This window comes from Notolabrus celidotus, chromosome 15 (genome assembly GCF_009762535.1).
Source record: "Notolabrus celidotus isolate fNotCel1 chromosome 15, fNotCel1.pri, whole genome shotgun sequence".
NCBI lineage: Eukaryota > Metazoa > Chordata > Actinopteri > Labriformes > Labridae > Notolabrus > Notolabrus celidotus.
Window position 1 is genome coordinate 26,125,923 of NC_048286.1, and position 20,507 is coordinate 26,146,429.

The following is a 20,507-nucleotide window of genomic DNA, read 5'->3' on the forward strand; positions in this document are numbered from 1 at the left end:
CTCATGCAGAGGCCCAGACTACTCACATGTTTCCTTTTTTTTCTGATCTGCTGACAGTCATATTTCAGACACACACACACACGCAGCGAAGGGTTTTCCAGTGAGCTGCAGCAGTTGTAGCATTTCTTAATGAGGAGCCGAGGCCCCGGCGAGAACTAACAGGTTTGTTTAAACAGTTTTAACGACCTGTTTGTTCTTGGCCCTGGTGCAGGAGCTCACACATACTTATAAGAGACTCCAGGTTTAATATTCTGTAAATGAATGTTTGTTTTTTGAAAATCTGTCTCTAAAAGTGGCCAGAGACACATTGCTCACGCGCTGGCAGCTCTTAAGTAGATCAACTGTTGACGGACACGGGATAACAAGTAGACTAACTGACAGATGGATTGGCTGATTGTTAAAATTACATTGATGAGCAGATGTTCCCCTCCCTCGTCTCTTTCTTTTTCATTACATTCAATTCCCTCTTTTCCAAATTGAACTTTTCTCCAGGCTCACGGAAAGAGATCCAGCATATTGTTTTTCTGCAAACAAACCTGGTGCTTACTCTGCCAAAGTTAACAAACGCCGAACTTAGATGAACTGTCCGGGCATTGATAGTGAGTCATATATCACTTCACAGCCCCGCTTTAGAGGAGAATATTTTTCTCAGACGTGTGCAATGTTTGAGCTGAGCCAGTGTGACTGCAGACAGGCAGAGTCTGGAGTGTGGGGGGTTGCTTTCAGGTGGCCCACAGGCTGGCAGTACATTTGAAGTTGAATTGAGTTTGGCATGTTGGCACGGACAAAAAAATGAAGGTTTTGATGGTGAAGAAAGTGCTGTATTTGGATTCAGTCTCTGTAGTGAGTTCTGCACATACCAGCCAAATGTGTAATTGTTTTTGCACAGTCTAAATTCACTATTTACTTATTGTAACTTTAATTATTAATGTATGGTAATAAAATATATTTGTTCTTACCATCCCTCTAACCCTTTGGTTCAAGGATGAGGATATTGTCCCTACCTATGTTCTCTCACAGTCCCTGAATATAATAATAATAATAATAATAATAATAATAATAATAATAATAATAATAATAATAATAATAATAATAATAATAATAATACTTTGTGTATATAGCACTTTTCAATACAGGTAACAAAGTGCTCCACAGTGAGCAATAAAAACAAGAAGTGCAAAGCAAAATGGAGCGATACAAAATTAAATTAAATAAAAACTAAAAAGCATGCAAGCTTATAAAACAGATTTAAAATTAAATAAAATCACACAATAAAAGTTTTTCTGTAAAAATGTGTCTTGAGTAATGACATAAAACAAGGGTCTGATTCTGCAAGCCTGATCTCCTCTGGCAGGCTGTTCCAGAGTGTAGGAGCCCTGACTGAAAAGGCGCTGTCCCCCTTTGGTTTTCGGTCGGGTATAGATATAGATCTGTCACTGTGAAAGAAACGAGGGGGAGAACCCAGTTGCAGATTCAAATAAAAAAAGGATTTAATAAACTTAAACTACAAGCACAATGAACAGACACAGAAGGGAGGAAACACAGAGACTAAATAGACACACTGGGTAACGAGTAAGGATTCACAGATGAAGATAATCACAAAGGAGGGAAAACAGGTAGTAAAACTAAACTTAACACACATGATTATTTTAAAAAACACACTGAAAACCAATTCAGACCACAGGAAATCACAGGGAGTAACAAGACAAAATACTAACACACAAGAACACAAAAAAGGTAACAAATAAAAACACAGGACATGAATCACTAAAACACAACGCTGGGAAGACACACAGATAACTATGAAATGAAACCAGAAATCAAAGTCAGGACGTTACAAAAGAAATACAAAACAAAAGTAACTCATGACAAGATCAACTTTTTCACTGTACTATTGCTGTCTTTACAGAGTCTCCTGTTTGTCCACGATGCTGTCGCTCAGAGAGACTTTGAGCCCACCCTGCCTCCCATACCTGATGACATCCTGGACAGCGATGAAGACACGGTCAAAATTGTCAGTCTGGTCAAAACTAAAGAGCCCCTGGTGAGTAAACATGTCTTATGTTTTAAATGTTCAAAGTGTAAGCTTTAAAGTCAGTTCAGAATTTGCGTTAATTCATGTATTTGAGATAAGATTGAAATATGTTTGTATTATTTATAGTTAACTATTTACATACAAGTTTACTAAATATATTATTTGTGTATTTATGATGTTAGAATAATGTCTAAAGCATCTTGTAGTGCATCTGGCATTATACTAGTGCATTCCCACAAAACAAATCTTCATAGTCTATCTTCATACTTACACCTATAATCAAAAGTAAACCCCTTGTGATTCTCAACGCTTGTCTTCCTCCTTGTACCTCATGAAAACTATTTCTTTATACCTCTTCCTGAACTGGATTATGTTCTGACATTGCTGTAGCTCCATATTGAGTCTGTTCCACAGATTTACACAACAGATTGAAATACAAAAGTTTTTCTTTGTCGTCCGAACACTCACCATCTTTAATCTTAGCTTCCCTCTTAAGTTATAACACCCCTCTTTTCCAAAGAACAATCTTTGGATATTTCCAGGCAGCAGATTTTTGCTTGCCTTATACACAATTTGTGCAATTTTGGGGCTTTTTTGACTTTATTTGATAGGACAGCTGAAGAGAGACAGCAAATGTGGGGAGTAGAGAGTGGGGGAAGACATGCAGTAAATGGTCGACCGGCCGGGAGTCAAACCGGGGACCTCTGTGACAAGGACTGTAGCCTCTATACGCGGGACGCTTAGACAGCTAGGCCACCAGCGCCCCAAACATGTTAATATTTGCTGTAAAAGTGAACATTTCAACATGGGACCTAATGGTGCGTCTTTGGCTTTTGGAGCCAGCATCAAGTGGACAGTTAAGGAACTGCAGTTCACGCATTTGCTTAATTTTTGAACCATGGAGGTTGCCACCTGATGTGAACCTGAGAAAAAGCTGTATAAAGAAGTACAGCTGTATTTAACTTCATGTCAGTCTGTTTCTAATTTGGTCTACCTTGCTCTGTAATGTGCGCATAACATACATAAATGCAGTTATTTGAGGTATGACAACCATGTAACAAGGCAAGCACAAATATGTGCAATTTGTCCTGCCCCAGTCCATGGCATGCGCAGGCAGTTCAAAGTAGTAAACATATCTTGTGTTGTTTTTTTTCTCTCAAGCGGCTGGATTTATGTCATGCTGTCAAACAGCGTGACTGCTTGAGTCATGTACGCCAAGGTGTAGCAGGTCTGCAGCTCTTGAACTGACACGAAACATAAGAAAGGCAGCAGCCTGCAGCAGCCTGGATCCCCTCTGTGTCTGGACTGCTGCTCACTTTCCTCAACCAGGAATTTACAGAGTCAATTCTTCCACAACTTTGAAGCCATATATCTGTTTTGAAGCACGGCATAGTTTCAGCTTTGTTGTGCGTGTTTGAGTGTGTGTGTGTGTGTGTGTACATCCATCACATTAAAATGGATTGGGATAATTTCTGCTCTTTTTCATATGTAAATCCATTTGATTTAAATGTCCTAAATCATGGCTCATTTTCTTGATACTACCTGACTGATCTGCCTGATTCCACCTTGATTTGAGACATTGTCCCTTATTTCTTGAAATTTCCTGGATCACCAGAAACTAGGCTGGAAACTAATCAAAGTACAAAGACGACATATCTTTGCCAAGACAGCTAAATCCTTAAATTTGCTATTTCAATAATAAAAAAAACACTGAAGGTTTTTTGACCTGCATCTGGATCAAGGTGTCCATAAAATTCATACAGTGATGGACAGATGTGAGGAGCATGTGCCAGACTGTTTTCCACTCGAGCAGGTCCAGTAGTTCATTAGAAAATATCAGAAATAATCAAAATGCCCTCACGCACAAGTTACAATTTTTTTATTCCTGGATTCACATCAAGAGTGTAAGCATACATTTCGTAGCATGTGACCTCAGTTTTCCACCAAATTCAATTGAAATTTCAGAGATATCCTGCTCCCATAAAGAGCATCGTACAAGCCTTGCAGCAAGATGAGCTTCATCTTTATTACATAGAATATGATTTAATAAAATATGAGAATAATTTACTCAGTGCTATATAGGACATCTTCTGCAGTGCATATATGCTTGTGTGTCAGTGTTGGAGCTTTCAGGGGGGATTGTGCACAGGACCAATAATAGAGAACATACTCTTGTATTGATCCCAAAACTAGATTGGACAGGGGGCTGACCTTTCTCTGACACAGTCTCTCTGATTGATCCAACGTGTTCCAGTTTTCCAGACAACAGAGTTACACTCGAGCGTGAGCTGATTGTAGCCATCTACATAAGATGCTCTTTCCATTGCAATTTTGCCTCACATCAATAACATCTGTTGAAAATAATGCTGATTTGGATAACCTTTTCCAGCACTTTGTGTTTTACATGAAGGCAGCTGGCTGGACGCTCCCGTCCTGATACAAATAAGCTCCTCTGGACTGAAGTGACTCTGGATACGTCTGGACTGTATAATGAAATCAACATGTTATTTTTACCGCCCATAACTTCAACTCATCGTTGTCTGTTTGTTTACCAATCTCACTACAACAACCTTCATCCTAAAGGGGGCAACGATTAAGAAGGATAAATTCACTGGGGCCATTGTTGTGGCGAGAATCATGAGAGGAGGCGCAGCTGATAAAAGTGGTAAGCTAATAAACTCTGTCATTACAGTTGTGTCCATTTTCCATTTTCCTATGAAGTTCTAAGTGCGTGTTAAATTTCTCTTCACTGTGAAGGCCTGATCCATGAAGGAGATGAGCTGAAAGAGTTGAATGGCGTCTCTCTGGAACACAAGAAACCAAACGAAATCCTTCCTCTGCTGGTCAGTGTCACCTCCGATGTTTAATCACATTGTTTTCCTTTAATGTTCACTTAAAGGATAAGGACTAATAAACAAAACAATCTGTCCAAGTTTCAAAACCACTTAACAGAAGGTCTGCAAAGTCTAAAATGACTCATCCCAATTAAGAAAACTAATTAAAGACCCTAGTTTTTAAATAAATATACTATCAGACCTTTGTTGCAGGTCACCACAGCACAATAAAGCTCCAATGTTTCTCAGGGATCCTGTCAGCCCCTATGGCTGGGGTGCATTATCAGGGCCGTTCAGGATGGTTTTAAGAGATAGGCTCTTAAAACCATCCTGAACGGCCCTGATAATGCACCCCTTCCAACCTAAGAGAAGAACAAACCTCACCTTCTTGCATCTGTACAAAGACTGTTACTCTTCAACCTTCACGCTCCTTTTTAATGTTTAATGTCTGTAACAAGTCACAAATATGTAGATTTGGTTTCATTTAAATCAAAATCATTTCCACAAAGAGCTGAAGAAATAACAGCTAAAAACCACTACCTGCTGTTGATTAGTCCACCTTTAGTTCAAGACTGTGTTCCGGTAGCAGGAGTGTGCATTTTGGCCTGATTTGAAATAAACTGCAGAGCTTGATCTTGATTGTAAATGTGTATGACACTCTTGGCAATGTTGCAGCTGATTTCGATTTTTCATAACTTTACATTATAATTTTATTTTGCAATACAATTGAGTATTGATTGTTTAGTTAACAATTATTTATTTAAGTAAAATGCACACTGATCAGCATTTCAGCAGTACGGTGGCCCTGAAGGACAAAACAAATTTACAAAAGATGAAACCCTTTTACAAAGTTGGAGACAAATTTACATTTAAGAAAACATTTTTACATTTTAAAAAACAAAATTACATCAGCAAAACACTTTTACCAAGGCCAAAACAAATTTGCATTCAAGAAAACAAATTTGCAAAAGATTAAACTCTTTTACCATTAATTCTGACTCCTTTTAGCCTGACTCCGTTTAGCCTGAGGCTAAGTGTCCTGAGGCAGTTTCAGCTGAAGGTTTTGCGAAGATATGAAGGAGCTTTTCTGGAGACATGATGCTTTTTCATCTGTGGTCTGACACCTCTCTCTGAGACCTGAGGAAGTCTTAATATGTAAACCATGTCGCTCGGTTTGGTTTCTCTCCATCAAAACAAACTACATGACCCCTCACTCGATCACTTACGGATCACTTCTAGTATTTGGTACATTCCCTTTCCGTAAAAATGAAATGTTAATTTGTTTCAGAAATGGTGAAAGTGTTTCATCTTTTGTAAATTTTTTTTCTTAAATGTAAATTTGTTTTGGCCTTGGTAAGTGTTTTTCTGATGTAATTTTGTTTTATAAAATGTAAAAAAAAATTCCAAAATGTTAATTTGTCTCCAACTTTGTGTTTCATCTTTTATAAATTTGTTTTGTCCTTCAGGGCCACCGTACAGCAGTATGCATTAATGTAAATATACCGGGATTAGCAGTAGCCATATTTCATCCAAGGTCCTGAGGCAGGTATTTATATCAAACAAAGAAACTAATTTTAACTCATGGAGAAACAGCATCTCAGGCTTTGGTTACTCAGAGGATGCTTGTGAGTAAAATCAAATCTACGTTTTTCATTTGATTTGTTGCAAGTAAGGAAAACAATAAAATATCAGTGTTCATCCCCTGCATACCAATATGAGGCTGTAGTCAGGGAACTTGCTTGGGAAGCAAATAAATGGAAAGAGGGCAAAATCAAGCAACACAAAAAAGAAAAAGAAAAAAGAAAACTCAAAGAATCCTCAGATTTTGTTTAGATTCATTTCAGAAGTTAAATGAACTGAAAAGCTGTTTTATAATCAGCTATCCAAGCCAGCCATCTCTCTACACTATAAGTTTAAGTGAAGTAATGCTCCTTTTTATCCTTCTTTTCATCAAACAGTGCGAAGCAAGAATGTTTCCCAAAGCTTCAAACTATCGCTTGTATTATTCTCATTGCAGGCTTGTTCTCAAAGGGACGTGAAGTTCAAAATCGTACCCGCCTCCTCCAAGAAAGACATGTCACCAAAAAAGAAGAAGGTACAGTCACTACACATACTGCGTGCTGCGTATACTTTCTGCATGCATGCGATGCCGCTGCACGTGTAGGTCAGCCCACATGGATTCAGTAAAAAGAAATCAGTGGTATCTCGTGTGTTTGGCTTGATGTTGTGTTTTTGCAACGATGCTGTCACCACAGCAACACAATGTAAAGAAGTACATTCAGATCAGACAGGGGACTAAAACACAAACCGTACAATCTGACTCATTTTATAATTCAAATATATGATTTAACTTGTACACGGATCACATGTTTGGCTGCAACAGCTCAACATTAACAAACTATTCATCTTGTGTGGGAACAGTCACGTCCCATAATCCTCTTTGTTTAGGACTCTAAGACACCGCCATGACAAACATGGAGTGGATGTCCCAGATGTTTGAAGCAAATTGTGCAGGGAGCATTTGAAAATGATTATGACAAATTATCTCTTTCATCATGGTCATTTCTCATTTATGACACCAGGATATGTGAAAAAGCACCGGTTAGAGACGTAGTGTCCAACGGCAGATACAGAGTTCACAAAGTGAAGGCTGGATTAGCAGATATATTGCGTATGTTATCAGTTTGTGTGTTTAAAGGTAGAAACTCTTTTCTCTCCTCAGCTGTTCTTGCGGGCTCTGTTTGACTATGATCCAGGTGAGGATCCCACTGTTCCCTGCAAGGATGCAGCAGTAGCTTTCAAAAGAGGCGACATCCTCCAGATTGTCAGCATGGAGGACGACACCTGGTGGCAGGCACGTCACCTTGGGGACAGCAGCACTCGGGCAGGACTCATCCCCTCTGAGCATCTTCATGAGAGGTGTTTACTCTTATAAGTTACCTTAAAGACATTTTATATAAACCCTGTTTTGGTTCAGTGTTGTTTTATTTGTCTGTCTGCAGGAGAGTAGCACTGCAGCGACCTAAAGCCCTGTTCAAGCCTCGACGAGTCAAACCACCAGGTGATGAGCAAACCAATAAAGTCAGCCCACCTGAAAAGAATAAAACCTTTTAACACATTCCAATAAACACATTAGAGGTCCTTTAGTGCTGAGCTGAGAGGTGACAGGTCATGTCTGAAGATCACGGTCATGGTGGAGCTCTGTTGCCCTGCTGTTGTACTCACTGCTTTTGTTTTCTCCACATGCTGCACAGATGAGGGGGAAGGTACTGTTTGTGTGTGTGCGTGAGTGTGTGTGTGAATATGCTCTGGAAAACTTACTTTCAGCGTTTTTCAACTTTTATGAATCACATGTATATTTCATGTTTTGGTTTGAGGTTTTTTAAAGATTTAAAGAGTTGTGTTATCCAGAAATAATAATCATGTATTTCCTCAAATGCATCACATTTCCAAAAACTGAGCAGATTCTATTCAATGTTCCTTTTTTTGTATCCAAGCAAGTTTAAGGGATCTGGCCCTGTGCTCTATGCTAGTTTCTTTTCCTACCTTTTCAGAGTAGGTAGTCATTATTATTTGAAAAAAATGTGGATATCATGTTAAAATAAAACTATTATTAATTTTTCCTAGGCAGATTTTCACAAATGAGTCAGAAGAAAAACACAAATACCTTTGGTATGAAGTATACAGTAAAGGCTCAGCACATGTTGTGTCCATATTTCCTGACTTTTTTCTCTTTTCTCTTCCTTTTTTTCAGTCATTGAGGATGTAGACTACAGAGCTATTACAGGGTTCTACATTGGTGAGATGTTTTACTTTTTAAACTTCATTACTACTGATACTGAGAAAGAGATTGTCTGTATACAAGACAATCAAACTCCAAGAAATTTGACAGTACAGCTCCAAACGCACATTAAGTAAACACACAGCATCTATTGAACCTAAAAGGAGCAGAAACGGCTAAAAAGGGAGACAGTAGTTATATTTACAGTATGAACCAGTTCTTATGATGATGTAGTTTTGTGGTCTGCAGATTTGTGGGAGAGGACTGGAACAGTAAATGTGGTTTTAGCCTTCCCATTTATTGTATTTGTCTTGATCTCACAGACTGGATATGATGTATGTGCTATGAGCGGTGCAGGATGTTCAAATGAGGGCGTGCACTTAAGACTGATTGTAAAAAGGCTCTTTCTTTCTGTACAAGACAAGGTTATTACACATGTTGCATTATATCAGTTCTAAGTCATGTGCTTTCAATAATGTGCGTTTTGATTTCATCTGAGGCCAGCGTCCACCTGAAGACGTGGTTCAGACTCTGTGCTCCCTCTTTGTCTGACATTTGAAACCTTTACTGATGTTGTACAACACAATGACTTTGTGCAGAGTTATCAGGGAGCGTGAGTAAAAGAGAGGGGACACAGAGTAGTACTACATGGGAAAAGACATGTTGAAGATCTATGTTGGATAGAGTCAGACTACAAGGTTACAATCTCATGTCTATTGAGCTTAATATGAAGCTAGAGCCAGTTAGCTCCTCTTATGACAAATATTGTAACCAGGGGTGTGTCCATATTTTCAGATCTACTGTTTTACAATTCAGTGTTTCCCTGGAGTGAATAAACAAGACATGTTTGCTAATGAACTTCAAAGATGACAAGCATTTTTTGTTACTTTTTGAACACAATTGAACGTAAATATTAGGGCTTGAGATGAGAAAAATGAAAGGAGAAAGACATGTTGTCCTTATGCAGAAGTCGAGATGTTGAGAATACAGTCAAAAATTTTGAGAGCGAGGTAGGAATAAGACATTTTGAAGTTAAAATGTCAAGAAAAACATTGGAAGAACAAAGTCGAGTGTTAGTCACATCTCCCCATCAAACTGTTTCCATGTAGGTTTGCCCTCTCCTGCTCTTTGTGTTGGTTTGTGTATACATAATAAGAGTTCATGTGCAAAAACATATATCTCCGTATTTATACATTTTCAAAAAACTAATTTCTTTTTAATATAGATTTTTAATAAAGTTACATTTTTAAGATACCTCTGATTAGCAATGTCATTTTGACTTAGTTTAAGCTACCCAACTTTAATTGATAATACCTAAAGCTAGTAATAAAAACTATATATTTCTTTGAAACATTATTCACCTTTTTTTAAAAGTGATCTGTTTTTGCAAATAAACTCTTCATATATACATACATTTTCAGCTGTCTGACCCATTTATTGTTTTAACTTTTTTTTCTGACTGAACACATGAGATGTTACTTACAACTGGTGAGCTTGTAGGTGGTTTTTGTTACCATTGGGAAGGGTTAAAGCTAGCTTTTTTTCCTGCTTCTTTTTCTTTTAGTTAAGTTATTCAAAGCTAAAAGAAACAGCTCTAGCTTAAAGTCACTAATAAAATAAAATAAACTTGGTTTGTATATTTACTTAATCTCTTTCCTAGTTAATCTTGCTGTATGAGAAATGTTAGCAAGACAACAACTTTAAATTTAAACCACTTGTTGAGCTCTTTGTTCCCTGAGAAGAAGGTACATATGATGATTCATTTTAAGGTATCTAAATTCCTAAATTCGTCATACATGTAGCAGAATTAGCTTGTGGGTCATCAGACAGGATGATAGCTCACACCCAAGCTAACCATATCTGTGCAGGTAAAACATTTGTGTTTGATTAAGTTAAAAACAATCTCACTTCTGTTTCAGGACTTTAATGAACCAAAGTTGGAGTGGAGTGTCTTTCCAAAGTATTTGTCAAACTGTGTCTCTTGATTATGACACTGAATTATTCTGTACCACGTAGTAATGCTCTAAAATTCTTGTTGATTTCTTGGAGGACATTGTGGTGTGTCTCACTGAAAACTGAGTGTTGTGGCTCATATCTTACAGTCTTGACATGAAGGGCTCAGCTCCATTTTATGCTGCATTTTATTGCTCTCTTGTCCGTCTTATCTCTCGTCTAACTCTTACTTCATACACTCATGTGAGACAGAATTGCCTTTTGGGTTGCCAAAGAAAGAACTGGTTTTATGGATGAGAGCATAGTGAGAGGAGAGCACTCACTGCCAGAATTACTGAAGATTGACAATGTTTTCCTCCAGACCTCATTTCATGCAAGGAAAGAGGATTTTTCCGTCACTGTCCAACATTGGTTTCTTAAACATGTCTTACCCTTTTCAGAGTTAAATCATCACTTTAACTCACATGTAAACAAAAACTTTTAATCTCCACTCACACAGCCCTATTCCTTTGAATGGACTTAGTTAGGAAATGGACAGATACGCTTACAAAGTGAAATTGCAGCTGACGTCAAAGAAAGCCTGGCACCAACACTTAGCAGCAGTTAACATCATAAAAGAGAAGGAGACTGCCAGGCCAGGCCAGACCACAGTCGCATGGCAGACGGTTGCTGTCAGACGGCCTACAAGTGTTGCATGACAGCCGGAGTTGTCGTCTCTTGACTGAGATTTGAGTTGCTCAGAGTAGAGATTTACACCACGGTTTGAGTGTTGATGTTTTTTAAATGGTGTTGCTCTTTTCTGTTCTTCCTCACATTCCGTCTGTCTGTTACAGTCCTCATCTGGTCTTCTGTCGTTTTCTTTTTGTAGCTGCCACACTGTATTCACAGAGGTACAGAGATAAACAAGTAATGTTTAATGAATCATGGAGGTTAATGAAGTCATGAATAAAGTCTTAGGTACTTGAGGAGCTTATTGGTATTGATAGGTGTGGAAGCTTGCTCCAAATGTTGGGAGTTAAAAAGCCAAATTAAAGCTGCAAGTGGCGATGAACTGGCCTTGTTACTTTGTGCACAGTGATGTGCAGTGCAATTAGTGTGTTGCAAAAATAGGGGTGTGGAGCAGCCACAGAACTTGTTGCCATCATATCTTATGCCTAGCCCTGAGGCACATCTGTAGGGGCTAAATTTAGAGGAAATGTGGGTGTGGCTAAATGGCCCATTAAACACGCCAACTGACCAAACATATTTTAAAAAATCTTCTTTTTCCACTGGGCTCTTGTGTGCCATGTTGGGTGACTCTACAAGAATGTTGAGCCCTAAACTACTTCATGTTTCAGGGTACTACCAAAAATAAAAAAAACGGCAGCCTTCCTGTAGGTTAAGTGATATGAGTCCAAGAGACTTTTTTGTAGATCTAGGTATGATACACAAGCCCTCCACAGCACACCTTTGTAGGTTAAACATGCTGCGGTAGCAGAACTTTTAAATAACTTTGTGTGTGGCCACATGAGACATAAAGCCATGACCATTGATCAGACCTATTCAAAACATCTTAAGCCCCGTTTCCACCAAGTGGTTCAGTTCGGTTCGTCTCGGTACGGCACGACAGGTCCCAAAATTACCGAGCCGTACCATCCCACTTTCTGGTACCCTTCTGTTGGGGTGCCAGACATACCGATCCGACCCCAAAAGGTGGAGCTAGAAACACTGCAGTCCGTTGATTGGTCGAAAGAATCGTCACTTCCCGTGTGACAGCTGTAATGATGAACAACACATAACCCCGCCATGTTAAAAACTCTAGTGGACTTCGGGAAGATCATTTTTCTTGTTTGGAAAATGGCGTCAAGAAAAAGCGTTCCATGGTCAACCGCGGAGGTGCAGACTTTCCTCGCGTTTTTCTTCTTCGTTGCATTTATTAGCGGGGTACACTGTGTCGCGCTGCCATGACATCATGCTGATGCGGTTATCGCATCCGGCTTACATGCCGCCCTCCATGTAGGGCACGGTTGGCTGTGGAAACGCAAACAGGATCAGGCGTTACCGATCCGACCCGTACCAAACTGTACTGATCCATACCAGACCGCTTGGTGGAAACGAGCCATTATTGTCCCACTGGGCTCCTGTTTACCACATTTGGTGACTCAACACGTATTTTAAGCACTTCAAAAAACTACTTCCTGTTTGTGGCAAGCCATTCATGACCATGGCAACAGCGTTTGGTTTAAGGTTATGTGCTATTTGGGGCAGTATGGGGGAAGGTCTTAGGAAGTACAAAAGGATGTTTGAGGGGAACTCAGCAGACCAGGAAGATTTTGATAAAATAATTTGTAAATCATCAAACTACGTTTGTTATGTCTGGGTTGCTGTAACAACTGAATTTCCCCCCCGGGGGATCAATAAAGTAATATCTTATCTTATCTTATCATTTTACACAGCCTTCCAGCTTGGGGTGAATTGGATTGAATTATCCATTTAGTTGAGATCTTTACAAGTCTTAAAGTAAAATCCCGAGTCCTGTTTGACCAAAACCAAGACATGAGCAAGTTGTAATGAGTTTAATTCAGAACGAAACTGAGAGTTACAAAGGGGTCTTGAGACTGCTTATGAGACCAAGGCTGATCTTCGGGAACACAGCAGTACTTCATAGGTCTATGAAAGACCCGGGGCTTCATGCACAAAGACTTGCGTGGATTTCCTACTGAAACATGACGTACACTCAAATCCATGAAATGTTGTACGCACAAAAATATCCAGATGTATGAATCTGTGCGCAAGGATCAACAGCTGTAGAAACGTGCGTTCGCCAGCCATGAAGTTGCCGTGAGGCACGGTCATTTCACTCTTGATATATCTGAACTTTGCCGTGAAAAAAGAGCGCACGCCACGTTTTTGTGCGTACACACTCATGAGGCCCCAGGTGTTGTGTTGCCTTGCGTCTAAGCTGCCGAATGAATTCAGGTATAAGAGGAGGATACTGTCATGTTCTGAGATTCTTCTCTGTGTTCTTTAGCTGGTTTAAGAAGAAGTTTTCGACTCGGGAGGAAGAGCACCTTGGCCAAAGAAGCAGCTCATTCCAGGAGGTGGAGCGCAGGTGTACACAGCACATTCACTGCCCCTACCTACATTGAGGTGATCCCCTACCACAGAGACCCCACAGACAAACACCGTCTGGTCGTCCTTGTGGGTACGTATGAGCTGAACTTGTGAAGAAAGCTCCCACCTGTGTGGAAAGTTTGGTTTTAGAGCACAACGCTGAAAGCATATAAAGCCGAATGCTTTGCTGTCAGCTTGTCTGATACACTGTATAACATTACCACAGAAATGGTTTCTAACATGCGGTTGTGATATGCACAGGATTGCATGTTCTGGTCAGTTTTGTCTGCTTTATGTTATCGCACTGCTTTCCTTTGTCTACTTAAAAAATCAGAATAACGTGATCCCAGTCAAAAACAGGACAGCATCATTGAAGCTGCTGTTGATCAAAAGAAAAATGAATGCACTGATGAAGATTTACGTCCCAACTCAAGAGTTCAAGAACAATCATTTACCATCAGAACCAAGTAAACACTGTCAGAAAACTCCAAGTCAGAATATACTGCTTCTCTTAAGTTACCAAGTGGCCCACCCTAGATTCAATTCTCTGCCAACCCTGCAGGCCTGCTCTATGTACTTTTGAGCTATATCTCCCCCAAGGGAATTTTACATCCAGTCTTTTCAACATCAGATTATGATGCAACCGTAGATCATCTGTGACTGAGAGGCGATAAATAACAGAAGAGATGTAAGAGGGAAAGAAAACTGAAAGCAGAGAGACGAATTGAACTGAAGCGCTTCAAAATAAGCAGAGATAGCAAGGAGATAATGATGGATGAACAGAACAAAAAGGGACGAGCGGATTGTGGAAAAGATCCCTCATAATGTCAGCCAAGTTCTCCATCATCAAACTAGAACAGTAGAGACAGCTTGGATTTGCATTTAAAGCTCCTTAATTGAGTTTGAGCTCACCCTGACTCTGGATTACGTTTAACTGTCTGCTGCGACGGCTCTTTATTGACCAGAGTTCATCATTAAGAATAACTGTATAGCTCGTTGGCAAACAGAGTCGGAGACAGGAAAACTCAAATGTTGATCGCTAAAGCAGGACCAGCTCCATAATATTTGACCAGGTTGGAAATATGACCTTTTTTTTTATTTCATTGCAAGAAACAAAAAGACTGTTATGCCCCAGAAAAGTTGGTGGCAGTGACTGCCAGCCTCTAAGCCGTGCAGATCATGTAGCTTTTTTTAAGAAAAAAATATAAAGGTCAGAAGAAAGTATCCAAAAAGCCTGATCATGCTCCTCTCCAGTTCTGTGGGGCAGCTGTGGAAGACATCAGCGGTGTAAGAGCGAGGAGTGAATAAACTTGATATTTTGTAATGTATTGAGCTCATGCGGCGCTGTGATGGAAAAGGCAGGTATGTCAGGAATCCTACTTTCAGACAGCGCTCCATTAGGAGTCTGATGCAATCTCACGGTGCAGAAACCTGCTTTAAAAGAAAATCCCAGATGCCACAGTATGCGTGTGTGTGTATTGTTGCTCCATCCTGTGCATCCTACACTATAATGACACTGATACTGTGTGGCTTTGCAGATGTCACATTTCGATGTGATGCTATGGATTTTCCAGAGGGTATAGGAGCGTTTCAAGTTCATTGAAGTGAATGAGAGAATCCTTTTTAGGCTGAAATCACAATGAAATCAGAGCTCTGTCTGTCTGACCCTCCTTCTCTTTCCCTAATGATAGAGACAGCTGTGTTACCAGTTCACTAAGCCTATTTGATGTTAAAGGAAAACTTCAGTGATTTTAATCTTCGTCTCCAGGTCCCAGCGGCGTTGGTGTAACCGAACTGAAGAGGAGGCTGCTAATATCCGACCCTGACCACTATGGCGTCACTGTGCCGTGTAAGACAGACATCTAAAACTGTCACCTGCACCTCTTGCACCCAGTAAAGGTTTCTCATCTTTTGAAGCTGAATCAGCCCCCCCCCCCTGTGTTTTTTTCTCTTTACAGACACCACACGTGAGAAGAGGAGGCAGGAAAACGAAGGAGTGGATTATCACTTTGTGTCAATTTACATGTTTGAAGAGGATATCCTCAATAAGAGGTACTGTTTTTGAAGCTTTCCATTCCCAGGATGTTTAAAATAGTCCCACTGGTGTTTTGTTCACTCACTCTTCCTCTCCCTCTCCTTTTTTATGAGAGTAATGTCCTCCACTTCTAGCAGTGTCTGAGTGCCATTTTATGTCGTCTTTCCTGTCTGTTTCTGTCTTCCTGCCTCCAGGTTTATAGAGTATGGGAGACACAGAGGACACTACTATGGAACCAGTCTAGACTCTGTGCACAGAGTGATGGCTGAGGGCAAGGTGTGCCTCCTGGATGCGCATCCTAGTGTAAGTATTATTCCATTAAAGAAGATAATTAAATTCATTTTTATGTAGCTGACTAATTTTGGAGTGTCCAATGAGAACGCTTTTGAGCCAGAGTGACTCACGTGTCTCTGGTAAATCATTCAAACTTGTGCTTCATACTACAGTAGAAAGGCCACTGTGAAACTTAATCGTTTTTATCGAGTGACTTGTGAATGTTTAAACTATAAAAACCAAGTTTCAAAGGGCCTGTGTGTCACCACTGCAGTGTTAAGTTCCTGGCAGCAGTGTTTCCACTTGGCCAGGCGCTGCATTGAACACTGAGCTGGCAGTGTGTGTGTGTGTATGGTGGGAAGCCAGTGAGGGATCACATGCTACTGGTTTGTTCAAGTGGCTGCGTAAGGATGGATAGCAAAGACCTTAAAATGTGTTATGCTTTCTGAAATGAGGTCCATGATTTAAAGTTAAGACTGGTGACTTCATGGTTCTGGTCGGACTGTGTCAGACCTCAGACTTTAACTGTATTTTCAGGAGAGATGGTCTTCACACTGACCTGAGAGGGAACAGGTTTTAATTTGTTTGTGTCCAGACATCACCAACCTCTCTGCATTGCTTTAAAAAGTTGAGATTAAAATATTGGCACAGCATCCCAACCGTTGACTGTATTCCAAGATGGACGTCAGGTCTCCAGCCTCTTTCACTGTTCAAAGTGAAGCCAAAATACCCCCATGACAGGCGCCGTCATCTGGTTAGCCTTAGTCTGTGCAGTAGTCACTGTCTGGTGGAGTCACTGTGTTGATGCAGCGCCACTTTCACTACCATCAGTTCACATTTAACATCAGCAGGGATTCCTCAAGACTGGTACAGTCCATAGTAGTACAGATGGGGCTTTTTCATGCCTTTGTTATGAAGGTATGAAAGTGGATGGAGACTGCAATGGGGAAGAGAGAGTGGAGTAGAGCCAAGGGTTGGATTCAAAGCCAAGGCTGGCGTTTCGAGGACTGTAGCCTCTGTACACAGGGGCGTCGTAGTGGGGGGAAAAGTGGGACTGACTACCTAGGGCCCAAGTGGGGGGGGGGGGGGGGTATTTGGGCCTGAAATAAAATGTGTTTTCTGCTACGCTTTTCTTTTGTTTTGTTATAACTGCAATAAGATAACTAAAATTGTCTGAATAAATAAACAGACATTCAGAATTCCACAGCTCCATGAGATGCGTGTCTCGTGCCTAAAGTGGGGAATTGTCATATTTTCATGGCATCAAGTGTGGCTGAATCTGATTGAAAGTAAACTGTAGGTTTTTAGAGTTTTATTTTACTTCATGAGGTTAGATTATACCAAATAATGCCCCCTTGTTGTTATGCAACAAGTCACTTGGCTTCAAATAATCTGGTTTAAAGAGGTGGACAGTCTGAAGGTAAATATTGTGCAGTTGCATTAGGAGAAATTGTAAAGATATATATATATATATATATATATATATATGTTGCTTAGATTTGAGTCAGTTAACCAGGATAGTTTAAGCATATATTTTTGTGATGGGGCCCACTGAGATATCTTTTCAGGGGACCCAGAATTCCTGGCGATGCCCCTGTGTGTACATGTTGCACAGGATTTAACTGCCGAGCTAGATCAGTACCCTGACAATACAGATTCTTATAGTAGTGTAGAGGGGACACTCACAGTTATTGCAAGTTCTTCCTCTACCCTGCTTCTAATTTGCTGCACACAGTTTGACCCACGTCCCATCTCTTAAGAAGGAGGAGGTGTGCTTTATGACCTGACCTGTCAGAAGGGGAAAACTCCAAATGTTTAGGCTTCACTTTTGGGGAGCTGCCATGCCATCCATCTTTTCTCCAGTCTATAATTCTAATCAGACACATCTATTTTAATCTAACTGGACACACATTTCAAACACATCAAATGTGACTCGGAATCTGATGGACACGTATCACATTTTATGTGGTTCACGCTGTCCAAACTTTATAAAATCATTTGAATATGACTGGTATATGCCAAAATCCAACAGTGGAAACAAATCCACGAGTACGAAAAGGAGGTACTGGGTGTTTTTTGCCTTCACCGGGTCGACAGTGGGAAATAGTGACAATCCAAAATTGAGGGAAAAGTGGATAAAATGAAAAACAAAGCAGAATTAAAATAAGATTTCTGTGGTCTCTTAATCTTCTGCACATCACAGCCTGCATATTATTAGACAGCAATGGAAAGTTATCTCTCATGGTTCAAAGTATGAAAGATTTTTTAATCAGTGAAACCAATATTCTGCTATCCTCAGTCACATGCAACATTTGAGATTATTTCAACCTTGTTCATCGGTTATCTCTAACTAAATAATCTGATTGGATGAGACACATCCCATGAGATCTGATATAAAGGACAACGGCACTGGACATTTCACTTTGTGTATCACTCTGCCGTAACCAGGTGTTCTGAATACAGCTGACAAGCATTACAGCAGAGGGTCTTTATCGTTGCTGATTGAGCTCGAGTTTTGGAATCTCATGAGTCACCAGAGCTGACTGATGTACATAAAACAAAGTAGCTGTTCTTCTGAAGTCTATAAACACATGAAAAGTGGTAAAACAGGGAAAAATAGTCGTGTTGCTTGGAGAAAAATCCAGTACCAGTGAAGTTCTTGGAACTATTTTCTGTTTGTAGATGCTGTGCTAAGAAAATCTATGACTGAATCAGTGCTGATAGTCAGTGTATGACCTCCTCTCATGTGTTATGGTTTAATATTAGTGTGACAGCTCTTAAAAGTTTTACTGTTCCAACTTTAAAAAAGTAGATCCATATTATTCATAGATCTCAAGAGACAGCTTTTATTATTCTGTTTTGTCTGGAAAAAGTTGCCCGATCTTGTGAAATCTTTTTTTTTCGTTGAGAAAATGTACTCCCTTCTTCGTCTAACCTACCTCTTCTCTATTTGTGACTCCACAGAAAATAAAGCACGTGTACACGTCTGAATTCAAACCATACGTGGTGTTTGTGAAGCCCCCATGCATCGAAGAGCTACGCCTCACCAGACGCAGAGCTAAATTCATCTGTGACGAAGAGGACAAGAACACAAGGAGGATCTTCTCAGTAAGAGAATCAGTAACACAAAACACACCAAACACACTGGGGACATGTGTGAAGACAGGTGCTTGTTCCATGTCTGGTAACATGCAGGGCGGAGTGAGGTCAAACACCGTGGGCCTTAACACACCCACCCAACACACATCTTGTCTTTCACATGGTTGACCCTTTTAGGTTTGCATTTAAGAGACATTTAAGAGAAGAGGGGAGTTACAAGCTGCTTGGTGGGTGGCTTCTTGTTCCTTAAATATATGAGTGAGATTTTCACCAGGGCTCGGCCATTCAGAAAGTTTAGTCAGGGCAAGAAAGATCTGGATTTGGAGATCCACTTTTTTGTCATACGGGATCAGATGATCTGTCTTATTTCTGTCTCAGTTTGAGAAGTAAACAGGTAAAAAATTCAGATACAGTCTTGTGAACATAACCAAATCCAGAGTGCCGGCCCTTTAAGTGAAATTTCATCCTGTGCATTTTGTCCACAGGGGGCACCAAAATCCACACAAACTGAAAATCCTCACAGTTTCTTTAAAAGAGACATTTAATGTTTGCTATTCACAGATTTTGGTAAAATATTTTGTAGGGAATAAACCCTTTATGTATTTCACCATCTTAATGTCTGTTGGTTTTTATTTTAATAAAGTTATCTCAATCCTGTTGAACAAAACAAACTGAAGTTTTTATCCAGATAGAAACCAAGGCTGGATCACCTTATCTAATTTCAGTTTTGTAATCTTTTTTGTCCCGTTTACAAGTTGCATCATTCTGTGTGTCTCAATTCCGGTAAGAGTACTTTAGAACAACAGAGCCCTGAAGGTGAATGTGTTGATTGCATGTATTTATGATGGATTAAGAGAATATCCTGCACAGGTGTCTCAAAATCCCAGCATGTAGTTTGATGGTTGATGTGTTTCAGACTTGATGAAAAGATGCCAGATCACTCTTCTGATTTCCAGCTGGCTTTACACTCACTGTCTGATGGCTGCTTGTGCTGCCCTTATTAAACCCACTAGGTCACACACCTGTGCTGCAGCCTGAATGGAGTTTGTCTGCTGTAGATAGTTCAGGCCTATCTTACAGCGGGCTGTGCTTTAAACATGTACTACAGCTGGTGTGAAACGGCCTCTTCTCCTTGACTTCGAGCATGTAACGACGTGTCATGCTTTGGTCTGTGCAGCTGAACGGTCATGAGGATCCGTTCCATGTCCTGTTACGTTACAGTGTGTGCACATCATCATAAAGAGAGTGTTTAGGCCGGACCGTACCTGCTCTGTTAGCATTCTGTCAGCAGTTACTGTTCAGCCCCTTTCACACATGCACTGCACTGCTGAAAATGTCATTGGGAGTGAGCTGCGAACATAAACAGAATGATCCGTGCACCTGCATTTTATGCTGACATTTTAC

At 40.2% G+C, this 20,507-nt stretch overlaps 1 protein-coding gene across 2 annotated transcripts in view; it reads left to right on the top strand.

Annotated features, from left to right (window-relative positions):
- The window catches only part of LOC117826557 (MAGUK p55 subfamily member 7-like), a 41,928-nt gene that overhangs the window by 17,737 nt on the left and 3,684 nt on the right, over nt 1-20,507 (top strand). For both annotated transcript variants that reach the window (XM_034702690.1, XM_034702691.1), the window contains 12 exons: nt 1,910-2,044; nt 4,619-4,700; nt 4,793-4,878; nt 6,887-6,964; nt 7,592-7,788; nt 7,872-7,930; nt 8,624-8,668; nt 13,614-13,787; nt 15,465-15,545; nt 15,655-15,748; nt 15,926-16,034; nt 18,969-19,112. In XM_034702690.1, the coding sequence (XP_034558581.1) occupies nt 1,910-2,044; nt 4,619-4,700; nt 4,793-4,878; nt 6,887-6,964; nt 7,592-7,788; nt 7,872-7,930; nt 8,624-8,668; nt 13,614-13,787; nt 15,465-15,545; nt 15,655-15,748; nt 15,926-16,034; nt 18,969-19,112 (1,284 nt within the window). The remainder of the gene's footprint in view (nt 1-1,909; nt 2,045-4,618; nt 4,701-4,792; nt 4,879-6,886; nt 6,965-7,591; nt 7,789-7,871; nt 7,931-8,623; nt 8,669-13,613; nt 13,788-15,464; nt 15,546-15,654; nt 15,749-15,925; nt 16,035-18,968; nt 19,113-20,507) is intronic.